Source organism: Ammodytes marinus (assembly GCF_949987685.1).
Source record: "Ammodytes marinus genome assembly, chromosome: 6".
In the NCBI taxonomy this organism is placed as follows: Eukaryota; Metazoa; Chordata; class Actinopteri; order Uranoscopiformes; family Ammodytidae; genus Ammodytes; species Ammodytes marinus.
In genome coordinates this window covers 25,992,086-26,012,980 of record NC_137235.1, presented here as the reverse complement: position 1 = coordinate 26,012,980, position 20,895 = coordinate 25,992,086, and the positions used below count along the sequence as shown (strand labels likewise).

The 20,895-nt window shown below is 41.0% G+C and overlaps 1 protein-coding gene across 1 annotated transcript; it reads right to left on the bottom strand.

Moving 5' to 3' along the window:
• Positions 1-4,061: 4,061 nt before the first annotated feature.
• On the bottom strand, positions 4,062-9,610 carry LOC307251944 (prostaglandin D2 receptor 2-like; the record flags this gene model as incomplete). The annotated part of the gene is made up of 2 exons (XM_080029413.1): positions 4,062-5,408; positions 9,450-9,610. 2 exons carry the CDS (start codon positions 9,608-9,610, stop codon positions 4,274-4,276), a joined length of 1,296 nt encoding a protein of 431 aa, XP_079885539.1. The 3' UTR covers positions 4,062-4,273.
• Positions 9,611-20,895: the final 11,285 nt, after the last annotated feature.

Below are 20,895 nucleotides of genomic sequence, written 5' to 3'. Positions count from 1 at the left end.
AAACAGCATAAGTGTGCTTGTGACATGCGTGCCACCCATGCATGTGTATGGGCACGAGTCCCAGCAGATTTTTGAAATCTGAATAAAAAAATGTAAGTTTGTAGTTAGCAAGTGTAACATGTTCTTAGGGCAGAATTTCATAAATAAAGGTTTATTTTTTTAGCAAGATATTTGGTCAAAAGCTAGTTGTCATCCGTCCCTCTGTCCAGTTGTTAGGCATCTGGCTGCTAGCAAGTTATGTTGTCTTGCTAATTTTACTATTCATCTGAACTGAAATAAATATTGACTTTTTCCTTTATTATCTTCGCCAGAATGCACCAGAATGCTTAGATTACATGTTAAAAACACAAAAAAATCTTCTGGGGGGGATGCCCCCACACCCCCCTTCAGGGGTTTAGTTTTCTGACAAACATTACAATGGATACTAACATGATTTGGGCATTTGGGATTATAAATCATCTTTGAATTGGTTGTACAGCATATCACATGCTATTCATTCAGGGGTGCGATGGCCACCCCACTCTAGCTCTGTGGCCCACCTTGGCCACCCCCAGTCAAAATTTCCTGGAATCGCCACTGACACACACACAACTCCGCGTTCAGGCTGCACAGCACATTAATCGCAGGTAGCATTTTGAGCTAAATCTGGCCACTTTCCAAATCCAAGACTCAATAGTTGAAACATTCTCTGAACTGGGTTGTCAGACAGCAGTGTTTCCCATTGATCATAGACTTTGTTTTGTGAAGCTTTTTCATAACAGGTATACCTATTGTAGAATGTATTCTGTGTATGTTCTATTTAGGCTACAATTTTCTTCTCTTCTAAGGAGATTAAAAAAAAAAAACATTTCCTCAGTGTCTCATTGATACAATCTCATAATTAGCTTTTAAAGTGCACCAGAATTTAACGTTAAAATATAAGAAATTTCCGGACCCCAACCCTAAACCCAATGTTCAACTCAAAGGTGCGCCACTGGCCTAGCCCTTGTGATAATAACAATAATAGATTATCTATCTATCTATCTATCTATCTATCTATCTATCTATCTATCTATCTATCTATCTATCTATCTATCTATCTATCTATCTATCTATCTATCTATCTATCTATCTATCTATCTATCTATCTATCTATCTATCTGTGTAGGGTGGTGTGTGTGTGTGTGTGTGTGTGTGGGGGGGGGGGGGTTGTCAGGGTCGGTGGGGGGGCCCAACTGCAATGACCCAGCTTTGGGGGGGCCCAGCTTGCAGAAGGTTGAGAACCCCTGCTATATAGTATATAGCCTATAAACTATTAGGCTATAGTGTATATATATTTATTAGAGGTGGGCATAGATTATTTTTTTTAATCTAGATTAATCTAGATTAATTTTGGAATTAATCTAGATTAATCTAGATTAAAATGGCTCATTTGAATTCAATCATAATATGTGTGTGCTCCTAAATAATGACTCAAAGTAAGTCTTTGAGAACGTGTTTCTCAAGCCAGGTGGCGCATCAGACCAGGGGCTCATCTCCTGTTTCCAACATGCATCACAAACTGCTTGAGGAAGCTGTTCTACTATGATAATTGGTGATGAAAATAAATAATGTTCAACAAGATGTTACTTAGTAACGCGTTACCGGCATCGGACCTCTTTTTTCAGTAACAAGTAATCTAACGCGTTACTATCTCCAAACCAGTAATCAGATTAAAGTTACTCATCAAAGTCACTGTGCGTTACTTTTTCTGTAATTTTCCTTAGTGAAACATTTTACATAACTGCACAAATGACTGCGATTGCGATTTTATGTAAATAAATGTGCACGCATGTGTCTCTAAACGCTCCAACTGCTCCAACCGCTCCTCTCGTCTTTTTGGTAGCGCCCCTCGTCTCTGTCATGCAGCGTGTGTGTGTGCGCCTGTGTCTGTGTGTGTGTGTGCAGCAGCATTACGGCCGAACTGTGGCGCAAAACAAAGTTTCCCCCCCGATGAAATATAGCGTCTGCTATGGGGATATTTAGGATTCGGGTACGGTGACGTTGACGTTGAAGAGATAGAAGTGTTTAAAACTTGGAAACTTATAGTCACGTGGCGACCGGTGTCCACACACACCCACCCTGCGTTCCAATACCCGATTGTGTCGTGGGCAAGTGATGGAGAGAGAGAGCGGCGGGTGTGTGAGAGAATAAAGGCTCCTCAAGTGTCAACAACGGCCCCCGGCTATTAGTATCTCCCCTGAGCCGAACAGGAGGTGGAATAAGAGATTAACGGCGACATTTTTTTTATCGCCGATAAGAGTTTTGCGTTAACGCAGCACGTTAACGCCGATAACGGCCCACCACTAATATTTATACTCTTGATGTGAGGGAGCAGGAGATGGGAAGGAGGACACAAGCTATGAGATTGTTTACAGAGCAATCGCGGGAGCACAGGGAAAGTGTAGGGGAGCAGAGAGTTGGTGCAGGCGGTGGTGAGGGGGGGGAGGGGGTGCGGCCACACCCCCCCGTACCCCTACTTCCAACGTCCTTGGATGGGGCAATAGATAGAAAATAATAATCTGCTGGTACTGAAGTGTCAGTTTGACCTGTTAGGTTTAATCCTGCTCTGTCTATATATTGTGAATCTTCAATATCTGATTTTTGCTCCAAATTACAACTACCTCCATGGTAATCCCACACTGCTGTGGTGGCCAACATTACACTACAACCGGTGTATGGGGCGTGTCCAATTGAGTGTGAAGTCAATTGCGAATGAGATGAGATGAGACAAATCAAAATGCATAGAGTGGTGATGACATCCAATCACCCAGAAAGGTGTAGGTTCAGCAATTCAGATTTGAAGTGCTCCAGGATTACAGGACCTGAAAAGCATAATCTGACTTCATCATTTCATGTGTATTTGTATGTTTATGTAACTGGTGCTATACTGCTCTCTGGTGGTCAAAATATGAATACCATGAAACCCCAATTTATAGCAATCAAATTTCTTTTTATACGTTTTCTTTCTTGTGTGTCATTTGAATGACTTCACCAATCTGGTTAGTGCAATAAAACATCCTCTTGTCCTCTTGACATTATACCCACTTCTCTGTTAAAAATGTTTTAGTTTCCTTGACATTCTATGTAATATCTGCAGTAAACAACTCAGTGTAATTTGGGGTTTGTCCCATCTTATTTCAAAGAAGCCACTGTTACCTTTTATTTTTTTTGTGGTTTCCCCCAAGATACCGTCCTTCTAAGCTTTCTTACATTTGAACTAAGATCTGTGGATTCTGTGGAGATTTGAAAAGCCTTTCTTATGAGCTGATAAATACATGCAAACCCCTTGTGCATTTCACACACTTCTTCTGTTTATATTTACAGTTTACTCTCAGAAAGGAAATGTTGAAGAATTGCAGGGCACAAGAATCAAATGGTAACACTTTAATACAGTGAACTAAAGGGATTTTCAGAAAGCTCCTAAGTAATTTAAATGAATACTCTGTCATTATAATCCAAAGTAAAATTTGACTGGCTTATCGTCAAACTTGCTACAGTACCACTAAAAACAAATGCTACCTGTATTTTCGTAGCAATATAGCCAAAGGGAGCACAGGTGGTGGATCATGAGGAAATATTTACTGATTTTGACAAAATGTCATTTTGAAAACAAGCGTTCCCCAGAATTGCTTACTGAACACCAAACCAACCAGACCATTTCTGTCCGTACACCCAAGTTGAATTTCAGTACCAGAGGGATACTGATAAACAAAAATATATTTTATTTATAGCAGTGAGTGAAGCAAGTGCTGTGCATTGAATGGTACATTTGAACAAAATGAAGCCTAAACGTATAAAAAAACTGAAATATTGAGGCAGGTGCCATTGGATGAAAAGTCAGTCATCAAAGTTGTTATAAGTCATCCTATGAAACAGTTTTCAAGAAATTTCAGTAGAAAAAAAAAAGAAAAAAAAGTTAACCTTACTGTGTTTCAACCGTCATATCAACATTGCCAGCCATGCAGCTAGTTGACTAATACTTATTCCTGCTCCACATGCTTTTTGTCAGTGATCACAGTTTTTATGTGATAGGTCAAACAATGTCCATTTCATTAGGCCTTCAAGTGCATATCTGACATAATATAAAATACATCAGGCATTTCAACAAATCAAACATAAAGCAAAAATTGCAACAGTGTTTCAGCGACGTTCCGCCCCATTATTTGAGTCTAATATTGTATGCTCCATGGGACTGTCTTTGTGGCCCTAAGAGTGTGAATGGGGTGGTGGTGGGGGTGGGGAGGTGTTGAAGTCAAAGGTCTAAAGGACATGAATCTTTTGGTGACCCTGGCGTTCCAAGGCTCACATCTCGGCTGCTCTTCCGTCTTATATGAGCTCTTAAACTTCTCCCTGGTGCCATCAGTCGCCCCCCTCCTTCTTCTACCAGACCTTCAAACACTGCTACCAGACTCTGTCGTATTCTCACACAGAAGTTTGGGCAGCTGAAGGCGTACAGAATGGGGTTCAATACTGGATTCAAGAATGCTAAGGTTGTGGCTAAGGGTAACCCCACCTCCACCATGGAGAGATTTTTGGGCCAGTACTGGGCTGTCACTTCGATCACGCAGAAGATGTGATAGGGAGCCCAGCACAGTACAAAGGCTGCAATCACAATTGTCACCATCCTGGTGAAACTCTGGGACAACTGACCATGACTGGCCTGACTGGAGGAAGTAGGGGACAAGGCTGTAGGTGTCAAAGATGGATTGGAGACTGGGGGCTTGCGAAAGATATTTGTTGTTTTTGTAGTTGTGGGGGTATTCGTAGGTCCTGATGCCCCGTTCTTGTTGGAGGCGATCAGTGAATGGGTGAGCCTTTTGGCACTCCTCCTTCTCCTGCTCCTCAGGCTGAGACAAATCAGGATGTAGCTGCCCGCAATCACCACCAGGGGGAAGAGGAACGCCGACAGCAACTTGGAGATGGCTGTCGCCGCCTGCCTCACTTTGCAATCTCTCTCCAGGGTGGCATGGGAGGACGAATACAGGGCAAAATTATGATAGCACAGTTTCCTGCCATCCTTTTTCTCAGTCACTGACTGGAACAGGAAGTAGGGCAGTGTGTTAAGCACCGCCCAGAGCCAACCCAAGGCGCACACCTTCCACGCCCCCGCCACTGACCAATGATTCTGGCTCCACACCGGCTTGGCCACCAGAAGGTAGCGGTCCAGGGAAATGGCCGCCAGCAGGAACGCCGACACAAACATGTTCAAGAAAAAGATGGACGCCTGCGTTTTGCAGAGCGGGTCGCCGAGCTCCCAGCTGTGTGAGGAGCCCAGGTAGACGGTGAAGAGAGGCAGCGTCAGAGTAGCCAGGAAGTCGGACAGGGCCAGGTTGAGCACCCAGACGGAGGCCACGGTGCGCCGTCGCAGGCGGAACCCAACCACCCACAGGATTAGGGTTGGGTATCGTTTGGATTTTCATCGATTCCGATTCCGATTCCGATTCCGCTTTTCGATTCCGATTCTTAACGATTCTCGATTCCGATTCTTAGAGAGGTAGAGTCAAAAAATTTCACTATCTTATTTCACTGAAAAAACATTTATTATGAACCTTGAATCTTTCAAATATTAACAAATACAGGAACATCTTAACAAATTGGCAAAAATACCAACACTGCTCAGTCAGGACAGGTGTTTAACATATTATTTTTTTGTAACTTTTATTTTAATGATTTTGCAATTTTTTACATACAGACAAAAAAGAACAGAATAAGTAAACGCATACAATACATACACCCCCCCCCCCCTCCCTCCCTCACATAAACAGAATGATTAAAAACAGTTCTTATTCAGAAATATTAGCATATCTGCCTTCTCTGGCAGCATGCGGGACCTTTCCGCGCAAATTGTTTCTCCTGCCGTGGAGAAGACCCTTTCACTCGGTGTGGAGGAGGCCTGTACACACAAATGAGAGAAGGCCAAGTCCGACAGCCAAGGGAACGTCCCTCGCATTTTCCACCACCAGGCAGCAGGGTCATCAGATGTCAGGATGGGTGGCAGTTCCCTGTATGTCTCCATCTCCTTCTTTGCCTGGTCCTGGATGGACATGGAGTTGGGGGATGTTTTTTTTACTGCATCCTCGTCTGCAAAAAGCTCCTCCAGTGGGCTCATCTTTGGCTTTTTGCTGGGACCTGGTTGCTAAACAAATAAGTGCAACATCACTTCAAGGGCTGGCATAGGTCATGATAAAGATAAAGAACCTATTAATTACTATTCTGCTTATTCTGCTATCATATACTTACATGCTCCTCTTCCTCATTCTCCTCCTCGTTGACCTCCTCACCTTGTGCTGTTGACTACAGACAGCAGTTTGGCATTTAGATCAAACATTTTATCGACTGAGAAGGAGACAATATTTGTGCATGAATGACATTTCACCTGCTCAGAGTCAGTCAGCTTTCCAGCCACTAGCTTGTCCTTGATCTGTTCCCAGACAGTGGCATTGTCATGCAGCTTGAAGCGTGGGTCTAGGACAGTGGCCACTTCCAGGAAGCTCCTGATTTCATCACTCTGTGTAACACATAATTATCTTAATGATTAAGTCACAGAACAAGTAGAATTATTTAATTCCTTCTTCATTCATTTCTTTATAGCCTCAGTATTTACCTGGTACCGCTTTGAGAGATTTTCCCAAACTTTTCGCTTCAGGTGAGACACAAATGCTGTGTCTCCCTCTCCAACAGCAAAGTGCGTCTGAAGCTTCTTCAGAATGGGCAGAATCTGACCAGAGGTAGGGTTTTTCTCAGTCGACACACAGAGTGTCGACTGGTACATGACCCTCATCAGACTGATGAAGTCCTCTGCCTTCCTAAAATCTTCATCATTTAGCCTAGCAAGTCTGTGTGAGAAAGAATACATTTTCTACGTTCAATATATTGCTTATAATTGTTTCCCTTTTAATAAAAAAAGAAAGATATTTGACATGGTAGGAGAATGTAACTGTTCATATATTACATGAAACACAGCAAACATTTGAATCACCTAACATTTGCTCTAACTTCATAACACATACTCTATCATAGTGACAGCTCTGGTGGCTATACTATCACTTCACTCTTGTCAGTGCGGTGTGTTTTTATTCTTCTTATATATATTTTTTTACATTATTGTGTGTATGTGTCGTAATAAGCTACTGGATGCATACATTGCCCTCAGGAGGAGGATCCTTAAGTTTTTATCTTTCTTATCTATCTGTCTACCTGTCCCTCTCCATATTCTTTCTTATCCTGGGATCCAAGCTGGCTGCTTGAATCGCAGGGTACTGCTCTAGGAATCTCTCCAGCATCAAATAGAGAGAATTCCACCTGGTTCTCACATCTAGAATGAGTGAGTGCTGTGGCAGCTCTGACACAGACAAGAAAATCACAAATGCATAGAAATTATGACATATCCATTTGCTTAAGTTGTTACATTTACTTTGTTATACAAATGTATTATGTGTTGCAGTGTAAAAAAGGCATTATTTGATTAGATAAAATGCAAAAGGGTCATATGAACATAACTCAGTGATTCTTACTTAGTAGAACCTGCTTCTCCCGCAACACGACCTTCGCCATGGAGGACCTCTTCATCCAGACGAGTATCACTCTGATCCTCGATGTCATTTGAGACACTCCAGCCAATGTGTACAGACTTTGTGCGGCTAGGTTTAATGTATGGGCAAAGCAGCCCAGCTTCACAAACTTTAGCCTGTTAATGGCTACATCCATGTTGGATGCATTGTCAACTGTGACTGCTTTTACCTTGTCAGAAATGCCAAATTCTGTGAGGACGTCCCCAATTTCCTCTGCTACAACAACTCCTGTCTGGGCCCTGTAGACAGGCTTTGTTGCTAAGACTTTCTGCTTCATGTTGCCCTCCACGATGTAATGGACGGTGACCGTTAAGTAGTGGTCCTGCACTATACTTGTCCAGCCGTCACAGGTCAGGGCAACATGGCTTACCTTGTTAAGGTCAGCGACTAGATTGGCCTTCTCTACACTGTACCAAGAGGGAATTAATTTATTTGCCAGACAGTCTCTGGTCGGTGGTGTGTACTTTGGATTCAAAGTATTAACCATATCCCTGTAAACACAAAAACAATCTAAAAGGTGGAGTGCGACTGGAGTGAGACGATATATGTTATTGTACTGAGATGGAGCATAATTCAAATATTAATTACTAAATGAAATAGTGTTGATTATATGGTAGCAAGAAATATACTGTTTTGCACCCGTTTAGGGGAAATAAAAGGCACAACATAAAAGTGTCACTCCCACTCCCCACTCCCCGATCCCCAATACCACCACACAAAGACAATGTATAAATAATATACATTTTATTTATTATACACAAAATAACAATAAACCAAAAACAGGAGAAAGCTCCAACAAAAGGAAATGGCAGAACACATAAATATAACATGGAATGATGAATAAGTATACAATAAAAACAATACAGACATTTAGCAAAGGCAAGCAAGTTGAAGCAACACACATAAGGATTTGGGAGACGGAGAATGAAGAGCTGCTGCTGTCAAAACACCATCACCGGCTGTTTGAATCTGGTGGGGATTTAAACTGGAAAGGACCAATCAGCTGCCGCCACTCAGAGTACCAACCAATAGCAACCTAGAAAATATCCTCACTCCAGCAGCAGAGGCTCTAGCACTCACACGAGCGAAACAACATACACACGCACACAGACAGCAAATGAAAAACAAAGCGCACAAAAACGAGCACACACTTAAGTTAACAATGAATACTTTACCTGAATGTCGGTGCCTCCACTTCTGAAAAGGGATGAAGCCTTTTAACCACATAGGCTGTAACCTTGCGGTGACACTCCTCCACTTTCTCCGCTGTCATTTTCCCCTTTGCAGCTAAGGTGAACGGAGTAGTAGGTGGAAGCGGGACACTGTAGGACTGCAAGCTTTTATCTACAAAAACAGTAACATTCACTCAGTCTCTCGTTGTCAACAACGAAACAGTACATTTTCAGTAAAGTTAACGTAATGTACCTGGTTGCGACGGCTCAGAAGCGGAGGCGACGGAGGAGGATGAGGCGGCGGTGGGAGACCGGCGCAGCACGTCAAACACGTTACACTCCTGTGTCTCTATCCCGTGCTGACGAAGGTGTTTGGTCATGTTGGTTGTTGTACCTCCCTTGCACGAGATGCATTTCTGGCACTTATTACACTGGGCCGATCCCTCTTCTTTTTTTATGAAGTACAGCCATACTTTCGAGCGCTTACCGAACGACATGGCTGAAAGAGTATGAGCGGTCACAAAAAGTAACGGTCGGCTCGGCCGCACTCAGTACAGAAAGCGCCGAGGGACATTTGGGAATCGAAAAACGGAATCGAAACTCAAAAAAATTATCAATTCCGGTGGAATTGCTACTTTGGATCCGGTTCTATTTTTGGATCCGGTTCCGGTGCCCAACCCTACACAGGATCAGGGCGTTCTCCAAGATCCCCAGACAGGAGAACAGGCCGTGGATGCACACCACCGCCATGTTGGCCTTGGTGTTGTTGTTGAGGCTGTGCTCCGTCATGGTCCGTAGCAGGGGACAGATCAGCTGTTCCCCCGAGGTGGAGGTCCTGTTTGACATCATTGCTCTGATAAGATACAAATCAAGAGTTAGAGATAAAAGGTACTGGTGCACATGTTTGCTCTTGTTCCAAGCCTAGATGCTTTCTACGTGACAAATGCAGTAGCTGAGGTTTGGTTGTCTACCGTGGAAAAAAGAAATGTTTGACGCTGATGTCGGTGAAGATAATATGACCAACAGACTTGCCCTTGCCTGTACGCAGTTGATAGGCCTGCAGTTCCCTTTCCACATACAGTTATTACAGGATATGAGCACAATAATGTTATCACTTGCTAGTCTTTCAAGCTATAGTGCGTTAGTTTTTCATTTAAATTAAGGTCGGTTACATTCGAGCCACCGCCAAACGAGTTGACACAAAGTTGGTTAAGCGTATCAGCTTTACAAAACTTTCACTGTATTTCGCAGCGTTTACAAATTGGTGTCGCCCTCCTGACACTGGCACAAGATTTCAGAAAAATCCAAAGAAGCGCTGTGGGATTCCAACATATTTATGTTATCTTATATTAAAAGAAGTCAACACAGAACTTTGTGTTGATCAGAGTTTAGGGCAAGAAAGTCACAGGTCATACAGTGACCTTACAGACTGCAACAACAACTGTTGCAGACACAGCAGAATATAGGAACACGATTGCAAGACCTGGCTTCTATTAAAAGCACACTATTGCTAATAAGGCTTGATATAAGATCTGTCACACACACACACACACACACACACACACTCACACAGTCACCCACAGACACACATACACACACACTCTCACTCTGCACACACACACACATTCACACAGACACACACACACATGCACACGTACACAGACACACACACACACACAGACAGATAGTGTATTTAAGCCGAGGCCTTCACTAGGATCGGGGCCTTGGCCTTTGCCTTTGCGCCGCGGGGGGGCGGCTTCTATGCCCGAGGAATGAAGACTGCTGAGGGGTACTCCTTACCCCCAAAGTTGAGGCTAGATAACAAGGATAGGGTGAGATAAGATCTGAACTATTGTAATGAATAAGTACCTTTGTGTTTATAGTAGAAGTTGTCTACTAAGCTGATATCCTGTTATGTCAACCTTTGAATAAAGTACCTGTTAGACCGATCTCCTTCTCCTCCGTGTCTATCTGAAGCCTGGGAGATGTCTCCTTCTCTCTCAAGTAATATCAAATGTAGTGGAACAATTGGCCCACTCGGCCACGATGACAACACATTGTTTACACCACATAAATGGCGTTGTCGAAACGGAAGACCTTCAGAAGTTGCAGCAGACAGACAACGGCGGCATCTGGGTAATGTATATTTTGCCCTAAACCAATGTCAACCTGTCTGTGGTTTTTCTTTGAAAGTCTGTTAAACTTGCGTGCTTGTAAAGCAGAATCATAGACTGTCAGGATAAAATATCTGCTAGTCGTTATAACTGAATCTTGGCTTTTCTGGAAATTGTTAAGAAACTTGGTTAGCTGGGAAGAAAGAAATGGTTGTGTTGTTTTACCCGTACTGGCCACTCTTGCTGTTTGGTTCCGTGTTTTGACATTCCATTTTGTAATAAATATCGCTGCAGTGTGATGTGCTTCCCGTTGAGGAAGAGGAAAAAAATAATAAAAGTACTGAGATACCTGTCGATGAAGTTGGGGCCCGTCCATGAGCACACGAACCTCTGACTGGTACAGAGAGATCCGTTTTCCACGGTGGACAGTACGTCAAGAAAGACATTATTACACCCGTAATGTCTTTAAAAATAAATAAATTATACAATTCGGTAGAGAGACATTTGCTGTTCTAATAAATGACAGTGTTACTGCGTCAAAGTAGTTCCAGTTAAAGTCTGGGATTGCTTTAGCGTATTAAAAGTAAGCAGCATATATCTGGTTCTTGTCTATCGAGATTTCAATTGATCAAGGTCTTCTCTCCATATAGACATTTACACAGAGTCTAGGACGTTGATTACCGACAGATGAAGGGTTGCGCTTTAAATGTGATTAATAATAAAAAATAAAGAGTTGAAAATTAAAGAGAATAATATAATTTGAAAAAGGAATAACAAGTAAAACTATTGAATGCTGTTTGTTGCGTTGATTTTTGGTATAATTGTATAGCTGTTGTGTTGGTTCATTGAGCAAAGAGTGGCTTCTGAAGTTGTGTGCAGGCCTAAAAATTTCTGTGGCATGGTTGCCAGATTAAAGGACAGAGCAGTCAAAAGTGTTGATTTCATCGTGTTGGGTAGGGGACCGAGTCTTTTGGCAGTCTTCTCTCCTCGTTAAAAAACCCCCCGCCCCCCTCCCTCTTGCTCTCGCCGGCCAAGCTGAAGCCTGTGTATCATATTCACATGCAGGCCAGGCTAATAATAGCTGCCTGCAGCTGGGAGAGATTGAACAGTTGAATGCTCTGATTTTTTCATCTCAAAATCTGTAAGAGAGCATTAAAGTAAATAAATTGATTAGGAAATAAAATCTAATGGTACATTCTTGGATTTGGCTTAACATAAGAATTGGGTTTGTACTGAAAATAAAGCATCTAAGTTAAATTGCCTGTGTTTTAAGACACTGGAGATATGATAAAATGAAACATCTAAGTTAAATTGCCTGTGCCCTTAAGACACTGAAGAGACATATGAGATAATAAAAAATAAAAAAAGAAGAGGTGACATGTGTTTAGTAAGAATTAAACTAAGAAAGAGATTTGGGTTTGTTAAACTCTGTGAGAACAGGTGTTAAGTGAACTAAGTTAGGATAAGTATTATCGGAACTGTGAAAATACCTTACAGGGGTTTCAGGGATATACGGAAAATAGAGACAGTGGAGTTCTTTCCACTGATATGTAACCATTTGTTTCTCAATTGGGATTTGAGAGCTGTTAAAAGCGTTAAATTGCATTGTCACCTGTTATTTGAAACATAGTTCTCTGAAACATGTGTGAAAACGTGAGTGTACGTTGTTCATGTGATTGAAAGAGGATGAAAATGTCTGTTTTGTTTGTAAAAATGTTCAGTGTTTAAGTAAAAATTATCTCTTAAATCTAGTAAGAATCATTGAAGTGTGATTTGCCACATTTATTTCCAAAAAAAAACCAAAACAGAATCTTTGATTTTGTAGGTCTAATAAAGAGCTAGATTGAATTGTTAGAAAAGGGTTACTGACCTGTTAAGATTAACCAAAAAAAAAATTAAGTTAATAAGTGGTTTTAATTAAGGTTTACATCTGAGTAGGCTAAAAAGCATGCTCTAAATTGCAGTAAAAAACAGTAAACCTTGTGGGTTTTGGGTAAGTAATAAAATCTTTTGAATAACATCGTGATTAACTTAAAAGAAAGAGATTTTGGGAGCAACAGTTTTGAAGGTTTGAGAATCCCTTGGTTCTATGATAAGTGTGTAACATTTTTTTTTTTCTCTTCCAGAAGCTGTTTAACTGAGAGTGCACTGGAAGAAACGATTACAGTGCACTGCAATGTAAAGGTTTAGCATTTGGGTTGAAGAGTTAGATAAACAAATAAATCCCCTTTTTTAGTAAGAATTCACTATTGATAAAAGATTATCTGAAGTCTATTCTAGGAGAAATTATTATGCTTGCAATTGGTTTTGGGGCACTAAAATTCGAAGGTTGTCACAAGTCACAATACCTTTTCTCTGCCCAAAAAAGAAGAGAAGAACACAGAATGTGTTTAATATCAAGAAAGAAGGAAAGAAAGTATAAAGACGAAAAGACAAGTTGCCTGGCATTACCGATGCCGCAAAAAGACAATTTACAAAAGATATTTGAAAAACAAGATGGACTAAGATGCAGAAGACACTTAGCCTGAAGCTCTGCTCAGCTCAAGAGCAGTTTCCAGTTTCAGTTTTGGTCCTGGAGCCAACAGTCTGACTGGAGCCAACGCATACCGAAAGAGAACGCTCTGCCAATGCCAGACTGAACTACAAAGATGGAGGCGTGTATGCACGTGGCTAAGTAACACCGTGCCAAAAGTGACATTCAATGCCCTGTGTGGGGACTACAGGATGGAAGAAATACAAGAATGGCAAGTTATATGTGCCATAATGACATTGCTGACTTTCTGCCTTGTGTTATAGGAAAGCAAGAGACATTGAAGGAGCCGATGAGAGGGGTTTCCTTTGCTTCTGAACTGAAAAAGTGGACATTCCTTCTGTAAAAGGAGGGTGGATTCAACTGCTCCACTTAAGAAAAAAGTGCAAGTACTTAAATTGTGACAATTTTCTGATTAATGGTGTTTCCCCTAAAGTTAGATTTGTGCAAGCAAATGAAATAGGTCTGCTTTGGACATAAACTAATCTAGTTATGCCTTTAAGACAACATAAGAGTTTGTAAAGAAAAGAAGTATGTAAGATTAAAAGTTTAAAGGACTATTTTGATAACTAATAGGTTTCCTTTTTTATGCATTGAAGGAAAGCAGGTTTAGGGTTATTTCCAAATAAAAAATACAACTAGTGTTTACCGTTTTCAAATCAATAAAAGATTGTATTGTTGCTTTCTCAGCCAAGAGGAAAGCAAGCATGACTGAGAATTATCACTTTAATGATTTTTCAGACAGAGATTTAGTGTTTTTAGATATTCCCAAGTAAAGAAGTTTAAAGATAACAAAGTTAATAAAGTTAATAAAAAATAGATATTCCCAAGTGAAGAGGTATTAAAAATATTGATGAAATAATTGTTGATTAAGTAGGATTTTGAACCAATCTTATTCTCACACTTTCAGGAATACCTGAGTTTTTTTAAGGGTTGCTCTGTACATTTTACCGATTCAAGAAATTGGATTTTTTGAAAAAGGGTTAGCATTCTAAATTTATAAACCGTTTTGGGGTTTGTTGATAAGAGGGCTGGGAGAAAGCCACACGTTTGTTTGTTCCTGTTTGAATACAATTGCTCACACAAAAAGTGAGAATCTTATTTTAGCTGAATTTTTAACTTAATATGCTCCTTTTTGTGTTTCAAATAGGAATTTGAAAAAGGAGGGAAAGGTTGAGAGAGCACATTAATTTAAAAATAACAGAAGTACATGGTAAAGAGTTTAAGAAAGCACATTAATTAAACATAATATAAGTAAATGTTGAAGAAAGGTAATAATTACAATATTATGATAAGGCCACATAGAGAAAACACTACACAAGCAAAGTAAGTTTAAAAAGAGAGGATGATCAAAATACTTAATATCCATTTAAGTTAATAAGTAAGTTATAAGTAATTTATTTAGGGTTCAGGATCAACACTCTATTAAATAAAGTAAGAACAAAACATACTTGTAGTGTTGTTGTTAATGTCATAATCCATAGCTGTTCCAAAAAGTATTACTGCACAGTTAGCCTTTCCAAAAAAGCTTTGTATCAAGTGTGATTGGATTACAAGTGTTTGCAGTAATACAGTAAACCTAGGTAACAAAATTAAGTAAGACAAACACAAACTCCCCAGAAGTTATTTAGAAGTTGTGTCAGGTAGGATTCTTTTCCCTATCTGTCTTTCTCTGTCTATATCTATTTCTCCGATGGCCTCGATAAAAACTAGGTACAGAATCCTGCTGTGAAAGATTGGAAATGTCGTGCTGTAATCTGATGCTAAGCTACGCTCTCAACTCGTGCTATCAGCGTGATGTCACTGCCGTGTCCAAGTCGTGATGTCACAGGACAACTGACAGCCGAAACCGAGAGGGGGTCGCTTTCGCCTCTACACAGCCCAACCCAATCCCAGCCAGAAACCAGGGGTCGTCAACTCGTCCCATCCAGCTGTCCAGACATCTTCACAACCAGCAGAAGGGTGCCACCTGTCGGCCTGGAGGAGCAACTCGACACCGGTCGACGAGAAGTCCCTTCCAACAGAGAATCGAGATGCAGTCGTCAATGTCGTCATCTGGAAATTCGAGAGGGGTCGCTCTCGTCTCCCCTTCAAAACGGTCGAGTCATGCACCAGTCATCAATACCCAGCTAAGGCACCAATGCATGGGTGCACTGGGCTTCCCCACAGCCTCCCCAGAAATGGGGGGAGGCTGTTGTGTTGTGTTTTTCGCACAGAAAGAATTGCCTGTTTAAGCAATTCTAAAAGTATGCTCGTGTCGTTTCTCGCAAGTGCGCGGGTATTTGCGGGACTGGACAATGGTCCGAAGAACGAAATATGAAAGACAATGGTGAAAGTCATTATATGCTGTTCAATTATTGTTATTGTTGTTGAATTTTAAGAGGGTCTAATAGGTTTTATTAAGTTTCATACTATATAGTTAACAGTGGCCACTGTCGTTTTATTTTGTCAAAGTTTATCATTTTTGGTTTGTGATTTTTGTAGAGTTTAAGGGTTGTGCATTTTTCATGCTTCAAGGGTTAAATGTTGGAATTCTTTTGTGCACCGCATTTTGCGGTGCAAGGAGGGATTATGTGGGATTCCAACATATTTATGTTATCTTATATTAAAAGAAGTCAACACAGAACTTTGTGTTGATCAGAGTTTAGGGCAAGAAAGTCACAGGTCATACAGTGACCTTACAGACTGCAACAACAACTGTTGCAGACACAGCAGAATATAGGAACACGATTGCAAGACCTGGCTTCTATTAAAAGCACACTATTGCTAATAAGGCTTGATATAAGATCTGTCACACACACACACACACACACACACACACTCACACAGTCACCCACAGACACACATACACACACACTCTCACTCTGCACACACACACACATTCACACAGACACACACACACATGCACACGTACACAGACACACACACACACACAGACAGATAGTGTATTTAAGCCGAGGCCTTCACTAGGATCGGGGCCTTGGCCTTTGCCTTTGCGCCGCGGGGGGGCGGCTTCTATGCCCGAGGAATGAAGACTGCTGAGGGGTACTCCTTACCCCCAAAGTTGAGGCTAGATAACAAGGATAGGGTGAGATAAGATCTGAACTATTGTAATGAATAAGTACCTTTGTGTTTATAGTAGAAGTTGTCTACTAAGCTGATATCCTGTTATGTCAACCTTTGAATAAAGTACCTGTTAGACCGATCTCCTTCTCCTCCGTGTCTATCTGAAGCCTGGGAGATGTCTCCTTCTCTCTCAAGTAATATCAAATGTAGTGGAACAATTGGCCCACTCGGCCACGATGACAACACATTGTTTACACTACAGCGCCCAAGAAATGTTTCAGTTGTTGATTCACCTCATCTAGATGCGCCGACAGTGTTGTTGTAGTAACTCATAATTCCTCATGGGACCAACATAAGTTACACACTATAGCTTTAAGGATTCCATTCTAAATCTGCCTTTGCTGCAGAGGAAACTGTAACTTAAACTCTACTGTACCCTGTTGTGACTCAGTCTTGTATGGTTTAATTTGAGGATTTAGTCACAGAGTAATAAGAAGAGCAAGGAAGACATAGGGCCAGGACATTTCCTTTCACATCATATATTCAAGTCTTGCTCTACGGCCTCTTATGTTGCATTATGACACTGATTTATTGGTTGTCTTCAGGCTACACATGAAGTTTAATTTCAGCTGTTTCTCATATCAGCTTGAAGGTGTGGAACACTGTGACAGTCTCACACAATACACAGAAAAAAATAAAATAAACACGTGTCATTTCCTTTATTCCCCATTCTTTAAAAAGATGAATGAGAATCTTTGATATGTCTTTTACAACATGTCAAAGCATGTGGTCTAACCACATACCAGCTCTTGGGAAACTACACATGAGTGTTTGCGCAATACATTCACACAATGTTTGAAAGCCAGAGGAGGTACCAGCATGCTGTTGTCAGGATCAGTGTTAATCCTATTATTAATCTCCGTGTCATTGAGATAATCAGTTTTTGCTATAATTCCTCTTAGGTGGAATTACCTTGATAAATAGTGAAAGCAATAAAGGTATAACAATAAAGGTAATCAATCCTTATTTGCTAATATGCTTATTTGCTCTAAAACAAAAGATACTACTTAGGTAATATAATAATCCTTAATTTATCCACTGATAGTTTTGAACTCTTTTTGTACTAGTGCTAAGGATTGAAATATGTGGCATAGGATGACTGTAAATGCCCAGGTGGGGGATATCAGCTATTTTATGTTCCACTGCCTTCTACCAGTTTCTTCTAGGCTTCAAATTATAAATTATTCCTCCAATTCAGGAACATATTGTGAGGTGACATGTGCCGTGTGTAAATTGACTAATAAAGAACATTTAACTTCACTTAAACTTTACTTAACTTAAGGATACAACAACAGCAGTGTGTGTGTGTGTGTGTGTGTGTGTGTGTATCATGTACTACAGACCACCCTTGCAGTCAGCACCACACTCTGGCCATCTAAGACAACAAAGTCTGGACATGCCAATGCCCTTTGTCTCTTTAAAATTACATCATAATGTCACAATTTGTGTTACAGTGAACCAGATATGCTAAACCTCAAGGAAGTTACTAATTAAGGAAATACCTTAATACTTCATGCGTCTTTAAACTTGACTCCAGGTTTGCTAGAAACTGAATTGAAAGATAACTTCCTCTTCCCTTCTCAACAAGTCAACATGTCAACATGTCCCTGATTGTGTAATAGAGTGTAGTCCAACCCTCAGATATTTCATATAAAATGACACAAAGTAATGTTTGAACGGCAATCAACTGTCTTTATTATCTGACAGTGAGGAACATTCTTTGTAACAGAATTCCATCCAGGGGTAAGTAAAATAACATTTACAACAGGTTTTCTGTACTCTTCCATTTACAAAACTGTACATTATATTTGGATACACACTTGTGTGTGCGCAAATGCTGTTATCTTTGATCTCTTTGTTGAATGTCCTTTGACATGAAATGCGATATACAACTTATTGGTGTATGAGGATTACATTTTTCTTTTTTGCAAATGCCAATTTATCATATTTGTATATGTGTATGCATGAGTGTATTGTTAGATCCCGGAGTTGTAGTTACCCCTGTACAGGAGGTTCCAGTACCAGCTCTCCGTTTAAAGGGTCCGATTCCTATCACCTGAGAGTATTATTCGTTCAAAGACAAACTAGGAATAATTAAGCTGGTAGCGAGGAGACACGCCTAGCTTTCTAACTGCCTTTGTCCTGATGTCTACCCTGCTTACACTGGCCTAGCAGTAGGACCGAATAGCCCTTGGGTCTTACTACCACACCAGTCGCATCAGTTAACGGCAGCTCGCCTCTAAACGATCCAGGCTCTTGGTATAGTTGCCAGGATAGGGTTTTAATGGCCAGGACAGCAGGCCATAAGGGTATGTTTAGTTTAAAGGGCTAGAAGTAACCTATACAAACCTTTTGTAGATGTAAGAACACACTTCACCAAATAAATTACAACCTTAGAAAAGATAATGATCCAAGGTCCACAACAACGTGTTAAATGAAGAGTAAATTCTTTATCGCTATTAAAGGCAGGCATACAGCTCAATTCAGATTCAAAAATTATTACTTACATTGACTGGCTATTCTCACAATGGTCCCTACTCTATCGTCTAATATCTAACCTTCAATGCAGCAGAGCTGAAGCGGGGAATATTGGTATCCGGTTGGGTTATGGAGAGGCAGAGGGAAAGTCACTTGGCCTAGCAACTTCTCCTTCACCGTTGTCTGGGAACTGCATGGAGATCCTACCAAACTTTGTTTTAAGTCTCAGAAAGTTCTCCTAAGAGGTGAAGAGCAGAGCCGGCCCGAGGCATAAGCGAACTAAGCGGCCGCTTAGGGCCCCCGACTGCTTGGGGGGCCCCCTAAAAAAAAAAAAAAAAAATTTTTTTTTTTTTTTTTTTTTTAGTTTGTGTGTTTGATATTAACATCATATTATGCAAATGTGAGTTATACAAAAAAAGGAATACAATGTTTTGGTCTAGATAATTAATAGCCTAAAAATGTAATCAGTTCATCTGGGAGGAAATCCGAAATTATCTGATCATGTCACGTTCACATCCATGCACAGTGTGTATTGAGTTTATTTAAAAACAATTGGAAATGGGGCTGCCCTCAGTTGCCCATGCACTGTGTATAGTCTATAGCCTATGTCAGCCTTGTCTGTGGAAAAAAAGATACAGTAGCTGGACAACAGAGTTCTTCTGCTTCGTTCCTCACACTGCATTTAAATGCATTCACTATATTACAGAGAAATATGTCCCGTAAAAGAAAAAGAGCTCCAAGCCCAACCCATAATATTTTATTTTATATTAATATTTTTATGGAAAATCCATGTGTCCTTCTTCAATAGCTTCTAATTCATTTGACCCAGTGTCTCCAAATTATTTGTTCACACAAAATTTCTCAGATTTAGCCTCTTCATTTTCCTCTCAAAGTGCACCAGATTCATGCATTTCACTTTTAAAAGGTTAAAAAAATCTCCCGGGGGGGCATACCCCCGGACCCCCCTAGGAGGGTCTGAATCTCGGCTGTCTAATATTTTCGCACAGCCGCACAGTGGAGGCACTAGCGGAAAACACTGGGTGTGTGAATGATATTTAACAAAGATCTATAGTTTCAGCAGCGCTAACATTGAAGAGGGGCCCCCTAATCATATTTCGCTTAGGGCCCCCTGAAGGCTTGGGCCGGCTCTGGTGAAGAGAGGGGAGTCTAGTCAGACTCAGCCTTCCAAACCTCCCAGCCGGCCGGTCTTGATTCGCTCAGTCCAACCGTGTGAGCATTCAAACAAAGAGTTCTCCTAATTGTCCTTTTCTGCTGGTTGGAAGTGGTTAAGCGCTCTTGTTGTCGGTCCTCTGTGATTCAGCTGATGAAGGGTGTTGAGTTCTCTAAGTCGTGCGATGTCTTGGCTGCTCTGTTTCTCTATCTCGTCCAGAGACTTAAGTTCTTTTCAGAGACTAAGTCCTTTTCTTCGTCCGTAGCTTGCTTCTCCGGGGTGGTCGATCCGAGGTTTGCTTGCTTCCGTCCGCAAGGTCCGACGAAGCTTAACTGACTCTTTCTCCGCAAAACCTTGTCTTATATCCTCTTTATTTTATGGATGAATAACTTTTACTAGTTTTACTACTTCCCCTCTCTCTTGGCAACAACACTCTAACTTTCCACTTCGATTCTTATCTTAACACCTGCTTACACCCCCGCCCTGCCAGCTTCCTGTGCAGCATCCTGTCACTCCAACTCTTGACAGCACTTCTCTGACTATACTTCTAACATTATAACACATCATAGTACCTCTAAATCCTACGTACTTTAAATCATATTATTCATTAATACATCAATCAACCATTTCATGGTAACAACATAATTCATTACATTTGTACTTCATCGCTTTAGCTTGCATGCGGTTACATATCGATGGCCGAAAAGCAAAA